At 44.1% G+C, this 21312-nt stretch overlaps 2 protein-coding genes across 3 annotated transcripts in view; both read left to right on the top strand.

Annotated features, from left to right (window-relative positions):
- Nucleotides 1–573: 573 nt before the first annotated feature.
- On the top strand, nt 574–6431 carry ero1a (endoplasmic reticulum oxidoreductase 1 alpha). The gene is made up of 15 exons (XM_070961801.1): nt 574–728; nt 1302–1421; nt 1503–1586; nt 1669–1710; nt 1944–2020; nt 2642–2715; nt 2834–2954; nt 3500–3549; nt 3652–3678; nt 3764–3856; nt 4420–4666; nt 4873–4942; nt 5445–5531; nt 5660–5796; nt 6082–6431. Exons 1-15 carry the CDS (start codon nt 639–641, stop codon nt 6140–6142), a joined length of 1380 nt encoding a protein of 459 aa, XP_070817902.1. The 5' UTR covers nt 574–638; the 3' UTR covers nt 6143–6431.
- Nucleotides 6432–7430: 999 nt separating this feature from the next.
- The window catches only part of pacsin3 (protein kinase C and casein kinase substrate in neurons 3), a 31341-nt gene continuing 17459 nt past the window's right edge, over nt 7431–21312 (top strand). Inside the window, exon 1 of one of the 2 annotated variants that reach the window (XM_070966477.1) lies at nt 7431–7868. The gene's annotated coding sequence lies outside the window, so the exon portion shown is untranslated. Of the gene's footprint in view, nt 7869–12318; nt 12427–21312 lie in introns of those variants that run through there. The other variant, XM_070966485.1, reaches the window with a different exon arrangement.

Genomic DNA, 21312 nt, shown 5'->3' with positions numbered 1-21312 from the left:
CCTTTAGCTCCACCGTGTGGCTGATTATTGGTATTACACCCCAGAGAGACGTGGCCCACTTTAAACTGCGCGTTTGAACATTAAAACATCTTAAAACAGAAGAAAAATCGCACTGAGTTTGGTTTGAGGCACGTTTGTGTAGATTTTCTCATATTTTATAATTACTCACATAATTCTGCCGTGAAATAATTAGATTTATCCGTTTAGAAACATGATTTGTTTTAATGTATACAGTACATATCACATTGAATGAAGAATATATTTGTGTATATCCTTTAGATGTGTTTAATTCAAGCCTACCATCGTCACTGAAAGGTGAGCGCAGGCTGCACTTCTCTGAAGGTTTCAGTCGGATTGTTTCTGTGAGCAAACAGGAAGAAACACACTTTAAAAAGCTGAACTGTGGATTTGCGGGAAGCATCTGTTTAAGGTGAGCTCACTGAGGGGATCTGAGGCTGTGATCGATCCGCGGATCGATCTGTCACGTATCGCACGTAGCGGACTGAAACTGACAGGAAGCAGATCATGAGGAAGCGGAGCGTCAGCGCCTCCACCCAGCTGCTGCAGCTGTTCCTGAGGAGGTGAAGCTGCTCTCACACTCACAGAGGCTCGAACAGCTTTCAGACAGAGAGGTCGTCATGAAGCCGGTGGTCTTCTTCTTCCTCCTCCTCCTCCTCCTCCTCCTCCTCCAGGTGTCCGGATCCGCGCGCAGCAGGTGTTTTTGTGAGGTGAGCGCATCGTGAATCTGTTTTTACTCAACATGTTCGACATTTCTGCCTGAAGGTTTGCTGTAAGGTGACTTTCTGTACTTATTTCAACACGTTCACCTCTCAGAGCTCCACAAGCTGTTAGAAACGTCAAAGTCCCTCTAACAGGTGTTACCTGTAAACAAATAACGCGAAGAGCAGGCACCTGTTGGTACAGCAGGAATCCTCCAATGAGAAACCAGCTGGACCAGACAAAGATAGCAACTCATATAGTCCTCAAACAATCAACAAGTCAAACATCAGCAGAGAATTTTAAGGCAGCTCTGTGTATTGGACACAAGAGGCAATAAATAATAATAATAAGAAGAAGAAGGAGCAGAAGAAGAAGGAGCAAGTTTTTCACAGAGATGAATGTAAAGATGCAGACTAAAACCCTTTTGATGAGAGAAGAAGGTGAATATAAACATGTAAAACACCAAGTAAAGCCTCTGAATTCATCTGAAAGCAGAAGCACTTCCTGAGTCCTGAGCGAGCAGCTGTCCACTGAGATGAACGCTCACATGGTCATCGCTTAAGTGTGTCCCTCCGCCGCAGGTCGCAGGAGAGCTGGAGGACTGCGCCTGCGACGTGGAGACCATCGACGGCTTCAACAACAAGCAGCTTTTCCCCAAACTGCAGACGCTTCTGGAGTCGGACTATTTCAGGTTCTACAAGGTAAAGCTGTGATGCGAGATTCTGGCCTCTGTGAGTCAAACCCTTATCCGGTCTGAGGACTTCCTGTGTCTGCACCTGCAGGTGAACCTCAATAAGCCGTGTCCCTTCTGGACGGTCAGCAGTCACTGTGGTCTGAGGGACTGCGCCGTGAGGCCCTGCTCACCTGTGAGTTCCTCCTCTGGTTCACCTGCCGTAAGCAAACCAATCAGCTTTGTTCACGTCAGACTGACTAAAACTCTGCTCGCAGAACGAGGTGCCAGAGGGGATCCGATCGTCCCCCCACAGCAAGGTGAGTCCACCAGCCAGGGGGTCCCAAACCACCGGACCCCGTGGGGGTCTTAGTCCTGAACCGTCAGAGGTTTGAAACACGAGCTGAGGGATGATGGGAAAGATGTGCACACACACACACACACACACACACGTTAATTGCATAGGCTTAATTTCCTCTCAGCAGAGGTGTGTGTGTGTGTGTGTGTGTGTGTGTGTGTGTGTGTGTGTGTGTGTGTGTGTGTGTGTGTTCAGTATTCAGCAGAAGTGAACGAGCAGCTGGTTGACTGTGAGCAGGCGAAGCAGCTCGGAGCTGTCGACGTCTCTTTAAGGTGAGAGTTGATCAGAAACGACCACTGCACAGTACTCAGATCTGATACTTCAGTGAGAGTAACAGTACCACTGTGTAGAAATACTCTGCCAAAAGTACTCCTCCTACAAAAGTATCAAAATATAATTAAAGAAACAAAAGTAAAAGTACTCATTATTTATTATTGGATTCTAATTACTGCTTTGTGATCATCGTTTTAATATTGCAGCTGGTCTTATCTTATCTTATCTTATCTTATCTTATCTTATCTTATCTTATCTTATCTTATCTTAACCTACAGTATAATAACAATCTAAGCAAGGCAACAAAGTGCTTCACAAAATTCATGAGAATTAAACAGAACAATAAATGAGTAAAATAGTGGAGAAGTATAAAGTAGTAGAAAATAGAGGTACAAGTACCAGAATAAGAGTACTTTCCATGAATACTTTTAAAGGTACAGGCTCATCCACAGTTCCTGTGTAGCAGAGTCACTACAGACTGCGTAGTGATGTCACAGCACCTTTAAAGGTCTGCGTTGCGGTTTTATCTGGAATCAGCTCTGACTCAGCTGTGAGTGCAGAACCTCCTCTGTGACCTTTGACCTCTGGACACTCAGCGACTCCTCTGCTTTCATTTCCAGCGAGGAGACCAGAGAGGCCCTGCTCAGCTGGAGCAAACACGACGACGAGGCCGAGCGCTTCTGCGAGGTCGACGGTAAGATTCAGTCCGTCAGCTGTATTTGGGTTGGTCAACGCTTTGTTCGGATCGCACTTTGCTGTCAGAAAGACGTTCTTAGAGACTCACAGCTGACTGAAATGTTCCTGTTTCCCAGACGAGGAGTCTCCGGACTCCCAGTATGTGGACCTGCTGCTGAACCCGGAGCGCTTCACGGGCTACCGAGGACCAGAGGCCTGGCAGATCTGGAACAGCATCTATGAGGAGAACTGCTTCAAGTAAACACTTTGCACTAAGAGCTTCCACAGTAACACACAGTTAAACGAGTGCTTGCAGCTCTGTGAGGCTGCAGGTGCAACACGCTTTGTGTTAGCATGCTAACACGGCCATGACGATGGGGCTGGAGGACTTGGACAGCTAAGACAAACAGCCTGTTTTCAGCCGTGAGACGATGAATTTTCAGCTGATCCAAGAAGCAATTTAAAGAGTTTATTTAGCTGAAGAGAAGGAGATTTTTCTGAAGCCTTCAGTTCATCAGAAACATTGAAATTTAAAATCACTAAATCCGGAGATACGTGGTTTTCACTGGACAGGAAGGGCTTGAGGAAAGGTAACCACTAAGTTAAGCTCAGACAGAAGTCCAGTGTTTGCCTCTGAGATGTGGTGGAGTAGAAGTATACAGTTGCATGACATGGAAATATTCAAGTAAAGTATTTCAAATTTGTACTCAAGTGCAGTATTTGAGTAAGTGTACATAGTTCCATTGCACCACTGGGCGGGTGTTGGTGTCAGTTCACCTCTCTTCCTTTACTCCCCCTCACAGACCGTTTACCGTCAGACGTCCATTGATTCCCAGCAGCTCAGGAAGTGAAGGTAACGCCTCTTTCCTGACACATCGCAGCATCATTCACTTCGTTTGAGCTCTCTCTTTAATCTGCCCGCCTGTAAACGTGAACGCTGCTCTGTTCATTACAGCAAAGACCTTCTACAGCTGGCTGGAAGGTAAGCTGACGTCTCACCTGAGGATGGCCGACAGAAGGAAACGCCGCTCGCTCTCGGTTCAGCTCTGTGTTTGTGTCTCTGTCAGGTCAGTGTGTAGAGAAGAGGGCCTTCTACCGCCTCATCTCCGGCCTCCATTCCAGCATCAACGTCCACCTGAGCGCCAGATACCTCTTGGATGGTGAGACATGCTAACACTTGCACAAAGATGTGAAGTCAGTTGCAAGACAGAAACGGACTGAATGTATGTAGGTTTGTAAGTCCTTTCAAAATAATGGACAGATCTGATCGTGTAAGTGTGACTGTGTTCCTTCCATCAATAAAACCACTTCTGAATTTTTCCCTTCAACAGAAATACTCCTCTTACTGATGGGTTGATTCAGACCCACTTTGACGTGCTTTCTCATTTTTAATATGCTGCTTAATCTGCTTCCTGCAGTTTTTTCACAATAAAATCCAAACATTCCAGTGAAAAGAAAGAATTTTCACTGGAATGAACAAACAGTAGTTTTAGGAAACATTAAGAGCAAAATAACAAGTCAAAGGAGAGCTGATCAGAAAACTGGGAGGCTTCTTAATAAAGAGCTCTCTCTAATGAAGGCCTGTATTCGTATACAGAATATAAATTATTCCCAGCGTGTCAAACCTCTCCTGTCCTGTCCTGATCCAGTACATCAGCACTGCCTTTCCTCAGCTGTGCTGGTTTTCACTCTGAACCTTCCTTCTCTCTGTGAACCCCTTCAGACAGCTGGTTTCAGAAGAAGTGGGGTCACAACGTGTCGGAGTTCAGACAGCGGTTTGATCCGGAGCTGACGGCTGGCGAGGGGCCCAAGAGGCTCCATAACCTCTACTTCCTGTACCTGATCGAGCTGCGGGCGCTGGCCAAAGCCCTGCCGTTCTTCCAGCAGCCGTCCTTCCAGCTGTACACAGGCAGACCTGAGGAGGACCGGAATCACAAAGAGCTGCTGCTGCACATCCTGCAGCTGGCCAGGTCAGTCTGAGTCCTGAGTCCGACACCAGAGCAGGCAGTTCTAAAGTTACAGTTTCCTGTGAAATCTTTGCTGAATAACGCACAGCGATGGGAGCAGTGACATCAAAGTGTCTTCACTTCTCATTAATGTAGTCTCTTGTTCTGCTGTTGTATTTACTGTGGAACCGGCGGTTTGTTGACAGTGTCCTGTCCCTCTGTGTCTCCAGATCATTCCCACTGCACTTTGATGAGACGTCTCTGTTTGCCGGGGATGAAAAGGAAGCAGCCAAACTGAAGGTCGGCAGCCATTTAAATCTCTGTTAAACCTGTAAACTGTAGGAAAGAAGTCATGACAGACTGAAGACGTCTTCAGTCAGACTGAAGACTGAAGACGTCTTCAGTCTGTGGACAAGACTGACAAGCTCATACGACTGAAGATGAGACTCGTCTCAAAACACCTGTTTGGAACATTCCAGAGGTAAACAGGTTGATTGGTAACAGGTGAGAGTATCATGATTGAAAGGCTCAGCCATTCATGAGCGAGGATGGAGTGAAGTTCACCACTTTGTGAACACATGATTGTGGAATCAGGGTTGTGACTAAAGGTCTAGGTCAGTTTGTCTGACTGATTGATATCACTGATTCTTCCTCAAGCAGTTGAGAGACGTTTTATGTCTTCATTGCTTGATTTGTACTGACTAAAGTACCAGAGTCCAGCTTCTGTTTCCTTTCTCGTAAACCAGTTTTAACGTTCATCAAATGACGTGTGTGTCATCTTCTTCTTCTTCATCTGCGTCAGGAGGACGTCAGACTGGCCTTCCTCAACATCTCAAGGATCGTGGACTGCGTGGGCTGCTTCAAGTGTCGGCTGTGGGGGAAACTGCAGGCGAGGACACTTTTCCAACATCCACATTCAGGATGTTCAGCGTGTGAAATGTGAAATAACGCGGTCAAACCCTTGCTTGTATTGCATTGTGATGTGCTGCCTCGTTTTGATCTCTCTCTCCTCATCAGACTCAGGGATTAGGAACAGCGCTAAAGATTTTGTTTTCAGAGCGACAGATTGAAGCTCTGCCCTCGTCCGGCGTCCAGCGACCCAGTTTCCAGCTCAGCCGACAGGAGATCGTCTCCCTGCTCAACGCCTTCGGAAGGTGGGAGACTCTCTGTCGCCATCACGTCATAATTTGAACCGTCTGTGAAATAACTTTGGTATTCAAAGACGCTCAGTGCCTACTCCTCTCTGAGAAAACATGCAAGGGTTGCATTTGTTGACTGAAGTGGGTTTTAATATCTGTCAGGTGAGTGTGTTTTTAAACATGTGGTCGGTTAATGTGGTGGAAGAAGTACGCAGATCTTCAGTAAGAGGCAGTTTGTCAGACGATCCAATCAGGCTGACCCTCCCAGTCATAACTGCCTCTTTATGAAATGTCCCACAGGATCTCCACCAGCATCAGAGAGCTGAAGACCTTCAGGTCGCTGCTAGCGGAGGAGCGGTGACGACGACGCTGATGATGATGATGATGATGAGGCAGCGTCCGTTGAGCCTTCAGTCCTGCTGAAACGTGACGTCAGAGTTGAACATGAAGAAGGTGCCTGTTATTTCAAATGTGGCTGAAAGTTCAGTGATTGAGCGGTCAGTTGTTCAGTGTTGTTGTGATTATGCTTGTGTCCTGAGGAGGGCGCTGTTTGTAAAGCAAACTCATTTTTACTGTTAAATGCAAAATCTGATTGCTTTGGTAAATCTTCATATCATGTAAACAAGAAAATCTACAACGTGTTCAGATGAAGAACTGTATGGAAATCAAACTGGAAATCAAATGAATATATTTTGTTTCATTTCAGATGATTTCCTCTATCATGTTTTCATTCTGTGTATGTGTGTGTGTGTGTGTGTGTGTGGGGGGGGACGTTAAAGCCTTAACCCAGTTCTATCAGCGGGTCTAGGTTAATGGTGCCTTCAGGTACACCTCGAGAACTCTAACTTAAATGTTTTGACATTTACTCAAGATTTTTTTAATATATTTTTTTTATAACAAATAATGCTGAAACTTGTTTGCGTGTTGGTGGTAAATTATAAATGTCAGTGAACACAGATCACAAAACATTTATATATTTTAATATAATAAAAAGTTTTGACACTGGTATACCTGTGATGCACATTGATTTCCTCAGTGACTTTGTCGTTTGCAGTTTCCAGCAGTGATGAATGTAGAGTACATCATCTAAACGTGTTTTAGGACTGAAAAAAAGAAAAAAGAAAAAGGGAAAATAAAAGTATATCTAAATATCTACTAACAATACTAAATTGAACTATATTTTGTTTGGAGGATTATATAATTATTTCATTTATTTACAAGCCAATTCGTTATATTTATCCTACAAGCATTGGATGAATTGGCTTGTCAAATAAATGTGTGTTTAATTATCCACCTTTATTAATCATTTTAATGATGCTGTGTTTCGAGGCAGTGGGAAAGAGGGAGACAGATATTTTACAAGATGATATATCTTACAAGCATAATGTGAACTGAAATACATTTCTATTCAAATATCCACTATAATTGTAGCATATTCAGAGGTTCAATTAACCGTATGTAATTTATGCGTTCAGTCGACTCCCCAGGCTTGTTTACTGTAATTCTTGTGTGAGGGGATATTTTTCCATCCAGCAGTGGCGTTCTTTCCGATGGTCCTTAACGCAGCATAGAGCCGCGCCGCAGACACTGAAGGGTTAAACTCTGTAATAGGATGAATGGATATTGTGGCGAGCAGCATCTGATTACACGGAGACGCCAGTAGGCATCGGAGGGGGAAGACACTTATTATCTAGCAGCCGAAACTCGTTTCCATTCCCCTCCGAGGGAGACAAACACACTTTTCACCTTATTTCTCAGTTTCGCTGTGGAGGTACAACTTAACTTTTTTCACCGAGGAGAGCAGGAGAGACGGTGCCCGACGGTTTGTTGTCAGTTTCTCGGGGAGCAGAGGGCTTCAGGTCGGATCTTCTCATCGTATAAATGGCTGTGGGGGACCGACGGCTGACGGCGGAGCGAACTTGGAAGATGTCGCAGTTTGTGAAGGCTTAAAAGAGGACAAAGTGCTGCGTTTTTTGTAACGACGATACACATCTGAGTTTTAATCTGTCAGCGTGAGAGGAGGGCGGCCGCAGCACCAGGAGCACGACTTAGGTTTTGGTTTGTTCCTCCAGGTCGGAGCGAAACAGGTAAGAAACCTCACCTGTCTGTGTCCAGCACATGTTGATCATCTGCCGGCTTGTTATCCTGTTTTAAACGTGTATTTAAACTACTGCGTGTGTACCCTCAGTAGTTTTTAACAGTGACAAACCGAGCTGTGTCCTCACAAACCGCCAAATACTGACAGTTGGCAGTCGCACCTAAGCTAACGTTAGCTTACACCTAGCTGGAATTACCTACGCTTTTTCCCATTCTTGTAAATTGATTTGATTTGATTTGCCATGTTGGTGACATCTTTGTTAATTTTACCTTCTGTTTTATATAATACTATAACATTACTGGCTCATTACGGTAACATCTAGAACTTATTCATAAATTAACGGCTAACCAGTAACGGTTAAACCCACCAATTCTTAACGTTAGCTAGCACCAAGACCCTGCTGTTAGCTCGTGTTGTTGCAGCAGCTCATAAAGTATAAAAAAACTTAACAGGAGTAATTCTCCTTTAGCTGACATTTCAAAGCTATATGAAGAGATTTTTAATCAGTAGGGGGCAGAAAACCCCCAAAACAAGCCGACAGATACACAGCCCTGACATGCCATTATCTTATCAAGTTGCTAGGCTAACATATTAGCCAACAGTTGTATGTTTACAAATCTAGCAAACAGATGATAACTGTATAATCCTGCAAGCTCTTTCACAGGAGACATTTTGAGTTGCCATATGAAGAAAAACAGGTGTTAGCAATAATGTTTAATACCAGCACTTTATTATGTTAGCTAGCTTCCAAGATGTTGCTGCTAGCTTAGGTTGCTGCTCCAGACTGAGCAACACTGTCATCCTGTTGTTGTTGTTGTTTGTGTCCATCTGATGAGTGCAGGTCCAATATTCTCCATATGGCTCTGTTTGGGTCTCCACCAAGTCCTCTAACGTCTCTGTAGCTGTTACATGTTTTGTTCACCAGCTCGTCACTACATTTGTCAGCCTGACAGTAGCCTGCAGTCAACCTCTGTGTTGTGTGTTTATTTGCATACACAGGGCACACAAGTAGCTGTATGAAAATGGAAAACAGTTTGAACAGAGTAAGATAACAGACTACGACACCATAAAGGAATTATACAGTAACAACAGAGGTGGTGATAGATCCAAGAAGCCCGGAGGCTTATCACATGACTCCTTTTGAGAGATAGACAAAATATCTGGAGCAAAGTATGTGAAAACCACAACAATGCATTCATCGGTACAAGTTTTGTGAAAAGTGGATCAAAGCTGCAGCGTTGAAGGAGAATTCTTTGTGTTTAAGTTGTAGTTTGACACGACAGGTTACCTCTTGCTGTTTCAGTGTCACAAGATTATACAGAAATGCAATTATACAAGCTCAAGGTTTCAAAAAGCACATTACTGCTAAATAAGGATGTACTGTATTTGCCACTTTTCCTCATAAAAGGACTGTGAAATGTCACTGATCGTGGCCCTTTGCAAATCCTTCTGATGTGGTCAAATTTACCAGAATTTGTCTTGTTTTTGGTTTTGCACAATTATGGTAACATCATTTCTTTTGAACATTGCAAACATTTGTAGGTTTTGAAGCAGCAATGTTTCTCATGACTTTTACTTTGGTAAAACAGGCAATTTACAGACCTCAAACCATAAAAATGAGTTCAAAATGCTTGCGAATGTCACACTTGAGGATGGCAAAGAATAATTCCCATTTGCTTTCATGTCTTGTGCTGAGTGGACACAATCCCCACAGATGATATGAAATGCTACCAGCCAGTCGTCTGTTGGCCCATGTGGTCGAGTTGAGGAGTCCCTGACAAGCAGCAGTATTACAGTGGGATCTATGGAGGGGTGGGGCAGGCGGGGGGGCAGGCGGGCGGGCAGGCAGGCAGGCAGGCAGGCAGGCAGGCAGGCAGGCAGGCAGGCAGGCAGAGACTTTCCCCCAGCTTCAGGCTTCAAATCCTGCCAAGCAAGTGGAATTTCATGGAAACATGAAATATGTCAACGCTGAACGTTAACTCCCACCCAGTCTGTCAGCTCTCCTCTGGTTGGTTCACTCATCAGCTTGTGCTTTTTTTAAAAGTAAAACTCAGGGAAGTGACACCAGAAAAACAAAACTGAAGAGTAGGACACTGCTTCATTGTTTAATCACCTCAACACAGTTTTAGCATCAGAAGTGACATTTTACAGTTACATTAAATCAGAAGAGCATCTAAAATGACCTGAAAGATGATGTAAAAACATAGAAATCTCTATACTGCTACTCTAACTATAATTTAAAAAAACCTTTTCTAAAGTTGATTTATATAAAAACATGAAATAGATCAGGAGGAATAAATGCAATAAAAGTTATTTTTAAGATAAAAAAACATCAGCAAAATAAGAAAGTGAACCTAGAAATTGATTTTATCTGAAGTTTGTATTTACAGAAATGGTCTGACAGGATCGCTTCTATTCTAAGATGTGGTCTATAGTTTTTATGCTTGGTTAATCAGTGGGTGTATAAAACATCAGAAAACCATGAAAAATAACCGGCAAAGTCTGACCAACAGTCTGAACCAGCGTACCAGCAACCAGAACCAGGAAGCATCACATGTTTGGAAATTTTGCTTGAAAATTGATTTGAGTGAAAAGAAAAATGACGTCAGTCATTCATCAGAATAGTCTGCGATTGATTTGCTGATGGAAGAATCAGTTCAGCTGTGTTTTTCCTGCACTCGGGAAGCTTTTGTCAGAGCTGTGTGTTGTCAGATTATGAATCCTGGGATTTCTGTGTTGCATTTTCTAGACAGCGAGGCTTAACGCAGTCATGCTGGAGTCAAATGTGAACAGCAGGGGAAACAGGTTCTGGGTTAATCTTTGGCAGCGTTGCCTGCGACGTGCAGCAGATTGTGCCAAGCTGGCCCCAGCCGGGGGGGGGGGGGGGGGGGGGGGGGTTCTGGCCCGGCGTGGCCTCAGTGATGTGGTTATGGTCAGAGATGAGCTGGAAAAGCAGCTGTGTGTGGGAACAAGGCTGAGTTGTCCTTTTCCTTCCGTCTCTGGTCTGCTGTCCTCTGCCTCTCTGTGATCTGCTTTCGTTTTGTCTTCTGTCCTCGCCTGTCACACGTTACAGGAGTGAGATCACCACATGAGAGCGAGTGTGAAATGTTGACTCAGTTACTGAAGACCTGCGACGGCACGCGATTCACAGCTTAGAGATCAAATGCTGCTGCATTGTTTCGTGAAAATGAAAAATGGTTTCGGTAATGTGAGACTTTGGGGACAATTATATGTGCTTTCATGGGATGAGAAATGACTAATTATCATGTGGATATGTTGGAGAAAGTTCAGGAACAACCAAAGTTCAATTCAAATATTTAAAATCTCATGCTTTTTGAAGCCAGAACAAGTCACCCTTTATTTATAGCAGGTTGATTTAGTCATATAATGAATCTCCATCTTTTAAAAACATGCATTGCTGCAGGGGATGAAGCATCGAAACGAATGACAAATGAAGTTTGTGGATGTTCTGCTTTTGGCTTCCTTGGATCAGCGCTGTCTCTGCACCACGCCTGTTACCCCGTGTCTGATGTCCTCTAATATCTAACCTCATGTCATGAAGCAGCTTGTTTGTGGTTTCGCTTTATTTGATGCCGTGTTCATCACTAACCCGTTGCATTCATTGCTTGTGGAAAGAGGGTGGGGCTCTCGGCTCTGGCTTTGGAAAATCCAGAAGTGAAACTGGTTTCAAATTTAGAAGTTATCCGATTATCATAACGGGAGGTGCAAAGGTAAGCAGACTTTAACATGAGAATGAAGAGTTTTTAATTCATGGGGATCAAATAACGTGTCAGCTGATAAGAAAGCTTGCAAATCACCAAAACTGGGAGTTTAGTTTTCCCCCATTTGCTCTGATATGCAGCGGATTTGGATCTTTCGACGCTTCAAACTTAAGTTATCTGTAACATAAACATGAACATAAATCTACATGATGTCTCTCATGATGGATCACTACAAAAACAAGTGCTCCTCAGTCCAAAGTTCATCTTCGCAGTAAGGCTGCGTGATGTTTTTTCACCATACAGTGTATCTTTTCTTGCATTGTCATCATTAATATCTCATCGTCTGAGATGAAAATAGGCAGAAATTTGGTAATTTAGTAGCAAATCAGTTCACGCAAAATCACAGCTTTAAAAGCTGACACTCCCGTCCAAACTCATCGCCCGGGCAGGTAATTTTAGAGGTGTGAGCTAACTGCTCTGACCTCCTGTTACAGGGGCCGCTGGTCCCTGCCTGTTTCATTAGCCCTCCACTCCAGGCTCCATGTGTGGCATTTCACCACGACTCCCAGAATGTGCCACCTTCCAGCCAGCGCCGAGCCATATAACGGCAGCCGGTCCAGCTCCGGGCCTGCAGGTCTGCAGGGGGGTCTAACCGCATGCTGCTCCGCTGTCTAACACACCTCTCTGTGTTTTCCCTTCGCTGTCACGTCTGCTCTTCAGGGATCGTCCCCTCTCCGTCTGTCCCTTTCTGCCCCTCAGGCCCGAGGAGACAAAGGCTGTCTTCTGTTTGGACATCTGTCCGTCTGTGTTTTCACCTCTGATAAGGTAAGTTGTGCTGTCACTCTGGGATGTGCTTCATTGTTTTGTGACATGTGGTTTGTGTGCTGTGTCTGTTGTGTTTACTGTGTGCGCTCAGGCTTATTGCACTGCTGTCCTCTAATAACCGCACCGTAACGTTTGACATGCTGCGTTTGTGGGTCATGGATTTGCTTTTTGTGTTTTGCAACCAACATTTTGGTTTTTAGGGACTTCCACGCAGTGATGTGTGCTGCACTAGCTGCCTGCCACTCATCCTCCTCTCAGCACCTTGTTTTACCGTCTTTTCGCCTCACAAAGCCAGATTCAGAAGTCAGAAAACATACTTTGAAATGTGATTGAGCTGGATAAGATTGGTATCAGACCAATGAAGTAAGAGGATTTTCTAGTTAAATTACAACTCTAAATGTCACAAACAGCAATTCAAACTCGATGTTAAACAAGTAAAATGAGGCGCTGGCTATTTCTTAGCTCGCATTTATTCTGAAACGGATTTTGGCGCACAGTTTGGGAAAATCTGACGTTTCCAGAAGAGCTGCTGTGTTTTTTCCAGTTTGGAAATCAGCAGCAGTCAGATGTAGGACGGGTTCATGTTGTCGTAGTGAAGACGAGTCAAACACGTCCGTCTCTTCAACCTTCAGCCACATCACAGCGAGCAAAGTGAAACTGTTCTTTGGCAGTACGCTCAGTTTACCAAACGCCGGCTTCACAAGCACGTCGACGTGTCGTTTTCTACAAAGGCAGGTCGAACAGACATGTTCAATGCTGTTCACCACATACCCCGATGTGTCTTGTGATGGGACAAACTGTGAAGTCATTCAGTCTTCAAATTCAGGCCTTTATAGTTCTTATTTACTTCTGTGAAATTATAAGCAGAGCAGGTTTTAGTGATCTCTGTATTCTCTGTTTGGAGACTCGAGTCTTGATTACTCCCCCCATGACTCAGCAGTCGATCTGTCTGCCAGGATGCGTTTAACAAACACAAAGAGTGAGTATCGGGGATCCAATGATACCATCTGCTGACAGTTTGGTACGACACATGACGTGGGGCTCACAGTTTGATGCATGACTTGATATACGACCAAATCTGTCATTTATCCCTTCTTCTAGGTAGATTTGTTTTACCTTTGGACAGAGCCAGGCCAGCTGTTTCCTGACTTTCCAGGCTAAACTAAGCTAAGCTAAGCTAAGCTAACTGGCTGCTGTTTTAGCTCCATATTTATTGTACAGACATGAGAGAGATGTTGATCTTCTCTTGGCAAGAAGGTGAATTTTGTGTATTTTAAACTGCACTTTTAAACTCTAATTTTCACCTTCACACAAACTGAGTTTCTGCAGGACATTTTTTAGAGCTTGACTGTATTTTCACCATGTAATTTCACCATCTGTCTCTTAATGTGTGCAAACAAAAATTCTACATTGTCGGATGCCGTTACAGTATGATCCGTTTTTTAGCTTTATGATGGCACATTTTTCTATCACTTTGTATTGTTCCTCCGTATAATAACTCTCTCATTGAGCGCTGCACTGTTTACTGTGAGTAGTATACTGTTAGCAGTGGATTTGAAGATTTAAAGCTGCTGGCTGTGACTTCTTACAGCCTTCGCTCTTCACTCAGCATGTTTGTACTAACTTGGCAGTTTTTGACGCCACCGGGGGCCAAGGGGCAGCGAGAATCCAGTCCTGTTGGCATTTTAGTGAAGCTTCAGCTACAGCGAAGCCACACACTGCGATGGGTTGTAACATGGAAACGGGGCTAATAAAACAGCTTGTGGCCGAGCTCATCCAAGAAGTGATTCATTCCACAGCACTACATTTACATTTACAGACTCTTTTTAGGCAGATTTTAGTTCCCGACGTCCCTCAGCTGCCATTTCAGGGGACAGATAGTTGTTTATCAAAACAAAGCACGATGGTGGCTTTCAAAGTTACCCATAATGTGGTTTATTTTTGCCAGCAGCAATCATCTTTGTGAGCATGGTTGTCATTTTCTTTCCTTAAACAGAGAGTCTCTCATTTCGGAAAGAGACGCAGCAGCGCTCTGGTACACAGCTGTGTCTCAGGCCAGCTGTTGGCACAGGGACAGCAGCCGGAGCAAAAAAGCATCACAAAACGCTTCTGTTTATAGACGTTTGAAGCCTCCGGGCCCTGATGTGCACCCCGTGCTCTCCCAAACTCTGCTGGAATGCAGACGTACTGTAGCAGAGCAGCTTATGGACTAATACTCTGCAGACCGCCACGTGCTCGATGTGTAGAAGCATATCGATGGAGCTGGGCGGCAGGGAAACCGTTGGTGTACATTAATCAGATTAATGACCGTGAGTTTTCCAGTGGAGCTTATGAGGTCTGGACCTGCCTCTCTATCCGTCACTCCCTCCTCCTCACCCCCACCCCCCCCAGCTGGTTGTCCCTCCTCCTCCTCCTCCTCGTCCTCCTCCTCCTCCTCCTCTTCTTCACTGGCCTGACCCATTTCTGTATAAACCAACAACCAGAATCTCTTCCTGTCTCTCTCTCTCTACCATCACCCACCTCTTCAGCAGGCCTGTATTAGATGTAGATATCTCAGGATTGTGTGTTTGAGTCACATGATAGACAGAAATTCATGACTGATCCTCTTTGTGCTTGTGAACTGAGAAGTCTGGGTTTTTAAGAAAATATTAAACATAAATAATCTCACAGTCAAATATTTGCTTTGACTGTGAGGCGACTTATTCATCTCGTGTTTACTGTCATTTGTCTGACAGCAGAATCCAGCCAATGGTGTTGATTCGGGGTGTTTTTCTGTGGCAGTTTGGCCGACAGATCTACAGCTGTCCCACAGGTTTGCAGCTATAAAAGTCTTTAAAAAATGTCTTAAACTCACAGATGTTGAAGTTTTTTTGCGAGCAGAACCCTGATGCAAAAACACAGATGACACATGCAACCACAACTCTTAAAGAAATGCTGCACTGAGAGTCTCCGGTGGGTTTGAAAGGTGGTTATGAAAGGTTTCTATCTTGTCTTCTTGGGTCCACGCAGACTCCCAGAATGCCTCGATCCCCTGACTTTTCGTCTCAGGCCACCATCAGGCCAAAATATCACTTTGGTTTACGACGACAGAACTAATGCATTCCCTTCAGCTTCAGCTGTACTTTGTGTTCAGTGCTGATTAGTAAATGTTAGCATGCTAACATGCTAAACTGAGATGGTGAAACATTCTACTGACTGTTAGCATTGTCACTATGGTACGCTGATGTTAGCATTTAGCTCAAAGCACTGCTGTGGCTGTGTGTCGCCTCACACAGCTGCTAGCATGGCTGTGGACTCTGACACAGAAGCTGCGTTTGCAAGGCTATTTTTCATGTCCATCAAAGAAATAAAGGCCAGTTTAAGAGTTGCTGTAGGAGTCTGTAAATCAAGTTTTTAAGTAAACTCGTAAACCTGCTCATCACCATTTTCAGTGCAGTTTTTCTGATGATGATGGAAAAATCATATCCCATTTTTTTAAGTCTGCCTGCAGAGCTCTGATTCAGAGTCTGGAACCAGGTGAGCTCAATACTCCAAAAACAGATTATTTCTTCAAAATGCAGGCGTGCAGGATAAAATGAGCGATGCTTGGATCTCTGTGGTGAGACAGCCATACCTCAGCACTGCAGCACAAAGAGAAGCAGAGGTGTAGAACTGTGTCGTGAATGTCATTTGATATCTGACTGATTTGTTTGACTGGTGTGTGTGTGTGTGTGTGTGTGTGTGTGTGTGTGTGTGTGTGTGTGTGTGTGTGTGTGTGTGTGTGTGTGTGTGTGTGTGTGTGTGTGTGTGTGAGAGAGAGTGAGATTATCTATATTTTGTGCACACATGCTCTTCTTTTGCAATGATATGAGTTCGACAAACCAGCTCCATGAGCCCTTTCAGCAGTACGATGTTGCTGTGTGGCAGAAACCACATCAGAAGTTGTTTGTGTGTTGTGCTATCAGACCTCCTCCTCCTCCTCCTCCTCCTCCTCCTCCTCCTCCTCCTCACTGCCCTGCTGTGTCTCTTTAGCTCGTAAACTTCCGTCTCTGTTTCACATTTCTTTTCCACACAGGAGCGATGAGCAGCTCTTAGCTCGTCCCAAACTGAACATCTGCTCTCCTGCACTTCACTCGTCTTCATCGTTTATCCTTCATAAGCTTCACTCTCTCATTCCTCTTTCTTCCTTCACTTTTGCCCTCTTTCAATGTTCCTCCTGTTCTTCGTCGGTCAGGCCTGACAGTCTGCTGCCCAGCTTTTGGTCAAGGGCCAGTCTGTAGCTCTTGGATGCCTTCAGGTGTTTAATGGACTAAATGGAAATGAAACCGGGCTGACAGCCAACGTTCTTGAGCCAAAGACGACATAAAAACAGAACTGTGATGGAAGGCATCTTTGAAAAGTTTTTAATGATTCCTGAGTGTTTTTGTAAGATCAGAGAATCCCCATCAGGAGTTGTGATGAACAGCTTGTGCCTCTCAGTGACTGTTGGTTTTACTAATGAACTGAACAGCACAGTAAGGCTCAAAATGACAGATGATTTTCCACCTGGAGAGCAGCTACTTAAAGGAAAAGTGTGACATTTTGAAGGTTTATTAGATTTTAATTTCAGCAGTTAGTTGAAATTATTGATAACCTTCTTAAGTCTGTATGGTACATATGAAGCTACCGCCAGCAGCTTTCCAGTCTTTAGCTTAGCATAAAGACTAGAAACAGGGGGAAACGGCTAGCCTGGCTCTGCACGAATGTAGTAATATCCACATTCAACACATCTGTCACTCACTCAAGACAGAAGTGTATTAACATTATGTCCCAGACTGTTTCTTGGCCAGGAAGTAGTCTCAGACACAGTCATCTATAAAATAGTGAATTCCTTTTATAAATTTGTTTTTTGTGTACATTAAACAAGTAATACTGTGCATTAATTGTTGACCTCCTTTTGAGCTGCTGGTGGATAGAGCCAGGATAGCTGTTTCCCCTGTTTTCCTGCCTTGTGTCATAGTAGTGGGACTCAGAGATGTTGGCTTGAGTCTGAAATCCTCTCTGCATCTCCCCCTGAAAAACCCTCTATGCACCCCCCCTCCCATACTGTCCACAGCTCCAGCAGGTTCTGGACCTCCAGGATGACCTGAGGTCCTGGGTGGCATGTGTGTTAATGTGTGTCTGGTTAAACTGAGGGGATTGAACCCGAGTTCACGATCAGTGATCGAGGAATGTAAACACCCTCAAAGAACACACACACACACACACACACACACACACACACGCCGCCATGGGGAGGGTTGGTGGTTGATGGTTTTGGACTCTCCATGTAAACCAGAAACAGCTCTTTCAACTGAACATCTGTTCGTGGAGATACTCCTCCAGGCAGAGGTCTGCACCTCCACGGAGGGCCCATGGCGGAATTAAAGGAAGTTAATACTAAAATATTGAGTTGGGATGATGTCATATCAAAGTCTTTCAACAGCAGTCTCAGTTTGACTGTAAAAATATTGACTAACCAGCTGTGACTGGTCAGTGTCTCTTCACTTGATGTGAATTTCTTGTCCTCTGCCTCAGAAATGGCACAGTGCTCAGCTGGCTTTAGCGCTCACGTCGAGAGGTAAACTCTTGTTAACAGACATCTTGTCACTTTATCCGCCTCGATGGCTTGATGAGGTAGGTACGAGTCTGTTAGATGAAATTTACCAGATCAAGTCTCTGCTTCTGGAAATATCTCTTCCTCCATACTCACTACCCAGCAACTATAAAGTAAGCAAACTTCAGAGTATTAACATGAAGGCGTTTGTCTTTCTCTTTTACCTTATGATAGTTGAAACACTGTTCATGGATATACTTAATGACTATAATATGATATGAACCCTCGCTTAGTTTGGAAACCAATTGATAATGAAAATATTTACCGATATCTTAAATGCATTGAAGAAATTAGTCAGAACGGCTCAGATGAAGCCGAATGTAGAGCTGTGTGTCATCTGCATAACGATGAACGAGTTTTAATTAGAAGGTTTTTTAAAAGGATAAAAATAAACTTCAAAGGCATTTTTTTTAAATGATTTATCTATTTTTTCGACTAATGTATTTATTCCCATGAAATTTGCAGGCATACATTCCCCTCAGGATGAAATGTAGTAACTAACGTCCCAGACGTTTCCTCCAGCGCCACCATCAGGTCAAAACTGTAAATTGTAATTTACTTTGTTTTAAGACCAAATACCTGGAAAGCTAGTGACATTCCCATAAGGTTAGCAAGCTAACTTGCTAAACTAAGATGTTAATAATGGCCAACGTTATTCCCTCTGAATGTCACCATGTTAGCATTGTCACTCTGAGAATGTTAGCTTGCGGATGTTAGCATTTAGCTCAAAGCGCTGCCTGACAAACTGTAGCATGGCAAGAATTAAAACAAGAATAAGATCACTTAAGAGCAGACTATCAACCTCTGTTAAGGCTTCACGCACACACAAACCCCAGCACTTATAACACAAAGCTGCTTGTGTTTGAATGTGGTCGACCATGAACGTGGTTTCATTGTGAAACTGTGCTTGAACGGTAGCTCCCGCTGACTTTTACGGTCAGCGTCTACACACCTCCAGCAGGTAAAGAGATTGTCAGCAGCCAAAACTACTTGATTTCAGTCAGCCGCACCCAGATACTGACACACACGCGCACGCACACACACACACACACACACACACACACACACACACACACACACACACACACACACACACACACACACACACACACACACACACACACACACACCGTGCTTTCTTGTAGGACGTAGGAGCAGTAATTAGCAATCCATTGCAAAGTCAGTTTTCTCATACTCACTCATGTTCTAGCATGCTGGTGGCAAATACCTGCTGCTAGCATACTTGCCATTTTCCTGTCACACACACACACACACACACACACACACACACACACACACCCTTCTGTTGCTTCCACCTGTGCTGTACAGTGTGGAGAGAACCTGAGCTCAGCTGTCTGAGGGGATTAGCTTCAGTCTCTCAGAGGTGTGATGTTGTGCTGTTGCGTTGCCGAACGTCAGCGTTCTGCTAATCTTGAACGTCACTCGTCTCCTCAGACACAACGCACCCACCCACAACAGACATACCTACAAATACATATTAAACCTAGTCTTTTATTCCAGGCTCAGTGTAGCGTTAGCATGTAGCACAAGTGGGAACACGCTCCTGCTTGTGCCGTTGGCTGGTCTGTCATTTCAGTCTTCCTCTCTGGGCTAACTGCAGAGTTTGTTTAGACTCACTCCCACATTGTTCCCTACAGATTTCACCAAGCCTACAGTTGTACACTGCATCTAATTTGCCACCAGCTTGCTCCCAGTGTGCTGATCCACTGCTGTTATTTTGAGAGTCAGCTAGTTATTTTCAGTCAGAGAGAACATTGTGAAACACAGAGGAGGGAAAAGAAGCAGGAGCGTCTCGCATTCATGTCAAGTCAAGCCTTGTTGTGGGCACCAGGCTCATACAGGAACAATGCAAAGTATTTTAAAGAGTGATAAATCTGTTCAAATTAAGTTATAGGTATCATCAAGTCTTTCAGTTTGACACGTAGGTCCACTTAGTTGGTTTTTGACACTATAAATTACATGTATGTTCACATTGTGTGTGGTTTAGATGTTTGGATTTGGATTCTGTAGCAGAAATAAACATGTTTACAGCCTGGTACACAAACAGCTTTGGTCTCTGTAGCTGATGTCCCTGTTCATGACGACTGCACAGGGGTGACTTTTTGTGTAACTCACTGGGTTAAGGCTTAAATTTATGCATGATTGTGATTTGAGTGACAGCTAGCTGCTAAATTTCAGCCAGCAGGCTTCATTCAGCTCACTTCAGCTCCACCCACGCTTCACCTCTTTGCCCATTTTTGGATTAGCCAGGAGTTTGGTGGTGTCAGACGCTGCAAAGATGGTGACAGCCGGAGTCACTGAGCTTCACAGCGGCTCTTCAGAAACCTGAGGGTGACGTCACAGAGACTATGTCCATGTTTTCTAAAGTCTTGGGCCTTAACTTACTCTTGCTCAGTTTCTAAGTTTAAATCCAACATTTCCTCCATCTTCACATTAAAAGCCTCCCGACAGGGAACAGGAAACCTGCAGGAAGTTTTTAGTTTCATCTTTCCATCGAGAAAGCTCATCAACCGGTTATGCTACCAGTGGCTGATGTAGCCTCGAGCACAGCTAAGGAGCAGCTACAGAGGTCTGATGAACTCACTTCTTTCTCACTCCACAAGCCCAATTTTTAAAAAAAATTTCAAACTTGTGCTCTTCCGACCCAGCTGACCCTGTTTTAAGTGACATTTATCAGATTTCAGGCAGCTTCCTCCGCCTCGCGAAAGGCTTTTTAGAACTTAAAAGTAGAGTAGAGGCAGCTAAAACGTTCTGTTTTTCCCAGTGATTATTTAAGTGTCACTATTTGGTAATTCTCAGCATCATTTGCAAATATCAACCTGTTAGTGAATTAGCAGTAGCACTGTGCTTTAAGTGGCTTTTAAGTGGCTTTGACAGAGAGGAGAGCTTTTCACAGTCAGCTGCAGGGTTCTGGTTTATTGCAGCAGCATGTTTTCCTCCCAGGTTGTTGTGTCTGCCAAAGGAAGTTGTCTAGCCTTGAAACAGGCTTTTGCCCAATGGGAGGACAGCATGGAGGAAATCAGTATACAGAGTAGTCAGGTCACAGTGAACTGTAGACAGGGTTCATCAGCAGATTTACTGCAGAGCTGAAGATGGTTGAAATGACAATAAGACAGTTTAAATAATCTAAAATATGTCCTCGTAGGAGAAGTTATGATTGCTTGAAAATACTGTGACTTAATAAATACTTAAACATTTTCTTATCTGCTGACAGCTGATGTTATGACTAATGTCTTGCAGCTGCAGCCATG

The sequence above is a fragment of the Chaetodon trifascialis genome, chromosome 1 (assembly GCF_039877785.1).
Source record: "Chaetodon trifascialis isolate fChaTrf1 chromosome 1, fChaTrf1.hap1, whole genome shotgun sequence".
Taxonomy (NCBI): domain Eukaryota; kingdom Metazoa; phylum Chordata; class Actinopteri; order Chaetodontiformes; family Chaetodontidae; genus Chaetodon; species Chaetodon trifascialis.
Note: the sequence above shows the minus strand (reverse complement) of the source record. Positions and strands in the feature narration are given on the sequence as shown.

Bases quoted from the DNA above. Each gene is read 5' to 3' on its own strand.
- ero1a (XM_070961801.1), top strand. From the start codon at position 639: ATGAAGCCGGTGGTCTTCTTCTTCCTCCTCCTCCTCCTCCTCCTCCTC. The intron at 3,679-3,763 runs GTAAGCTGACGT...TGTCTCTGTCAG, and splicing joins CTTCTACAGCTGGCTGGAAG to GTCAGTGTGTAGAGAAGAGG. The intron at 3,857-4,419 runs GTGAGACATGCT...GAACCCCTTCAG, and splicing joins CGCCAGATACCTCTTGGATG to ACAGCTGGTTTCAGAAGAAG.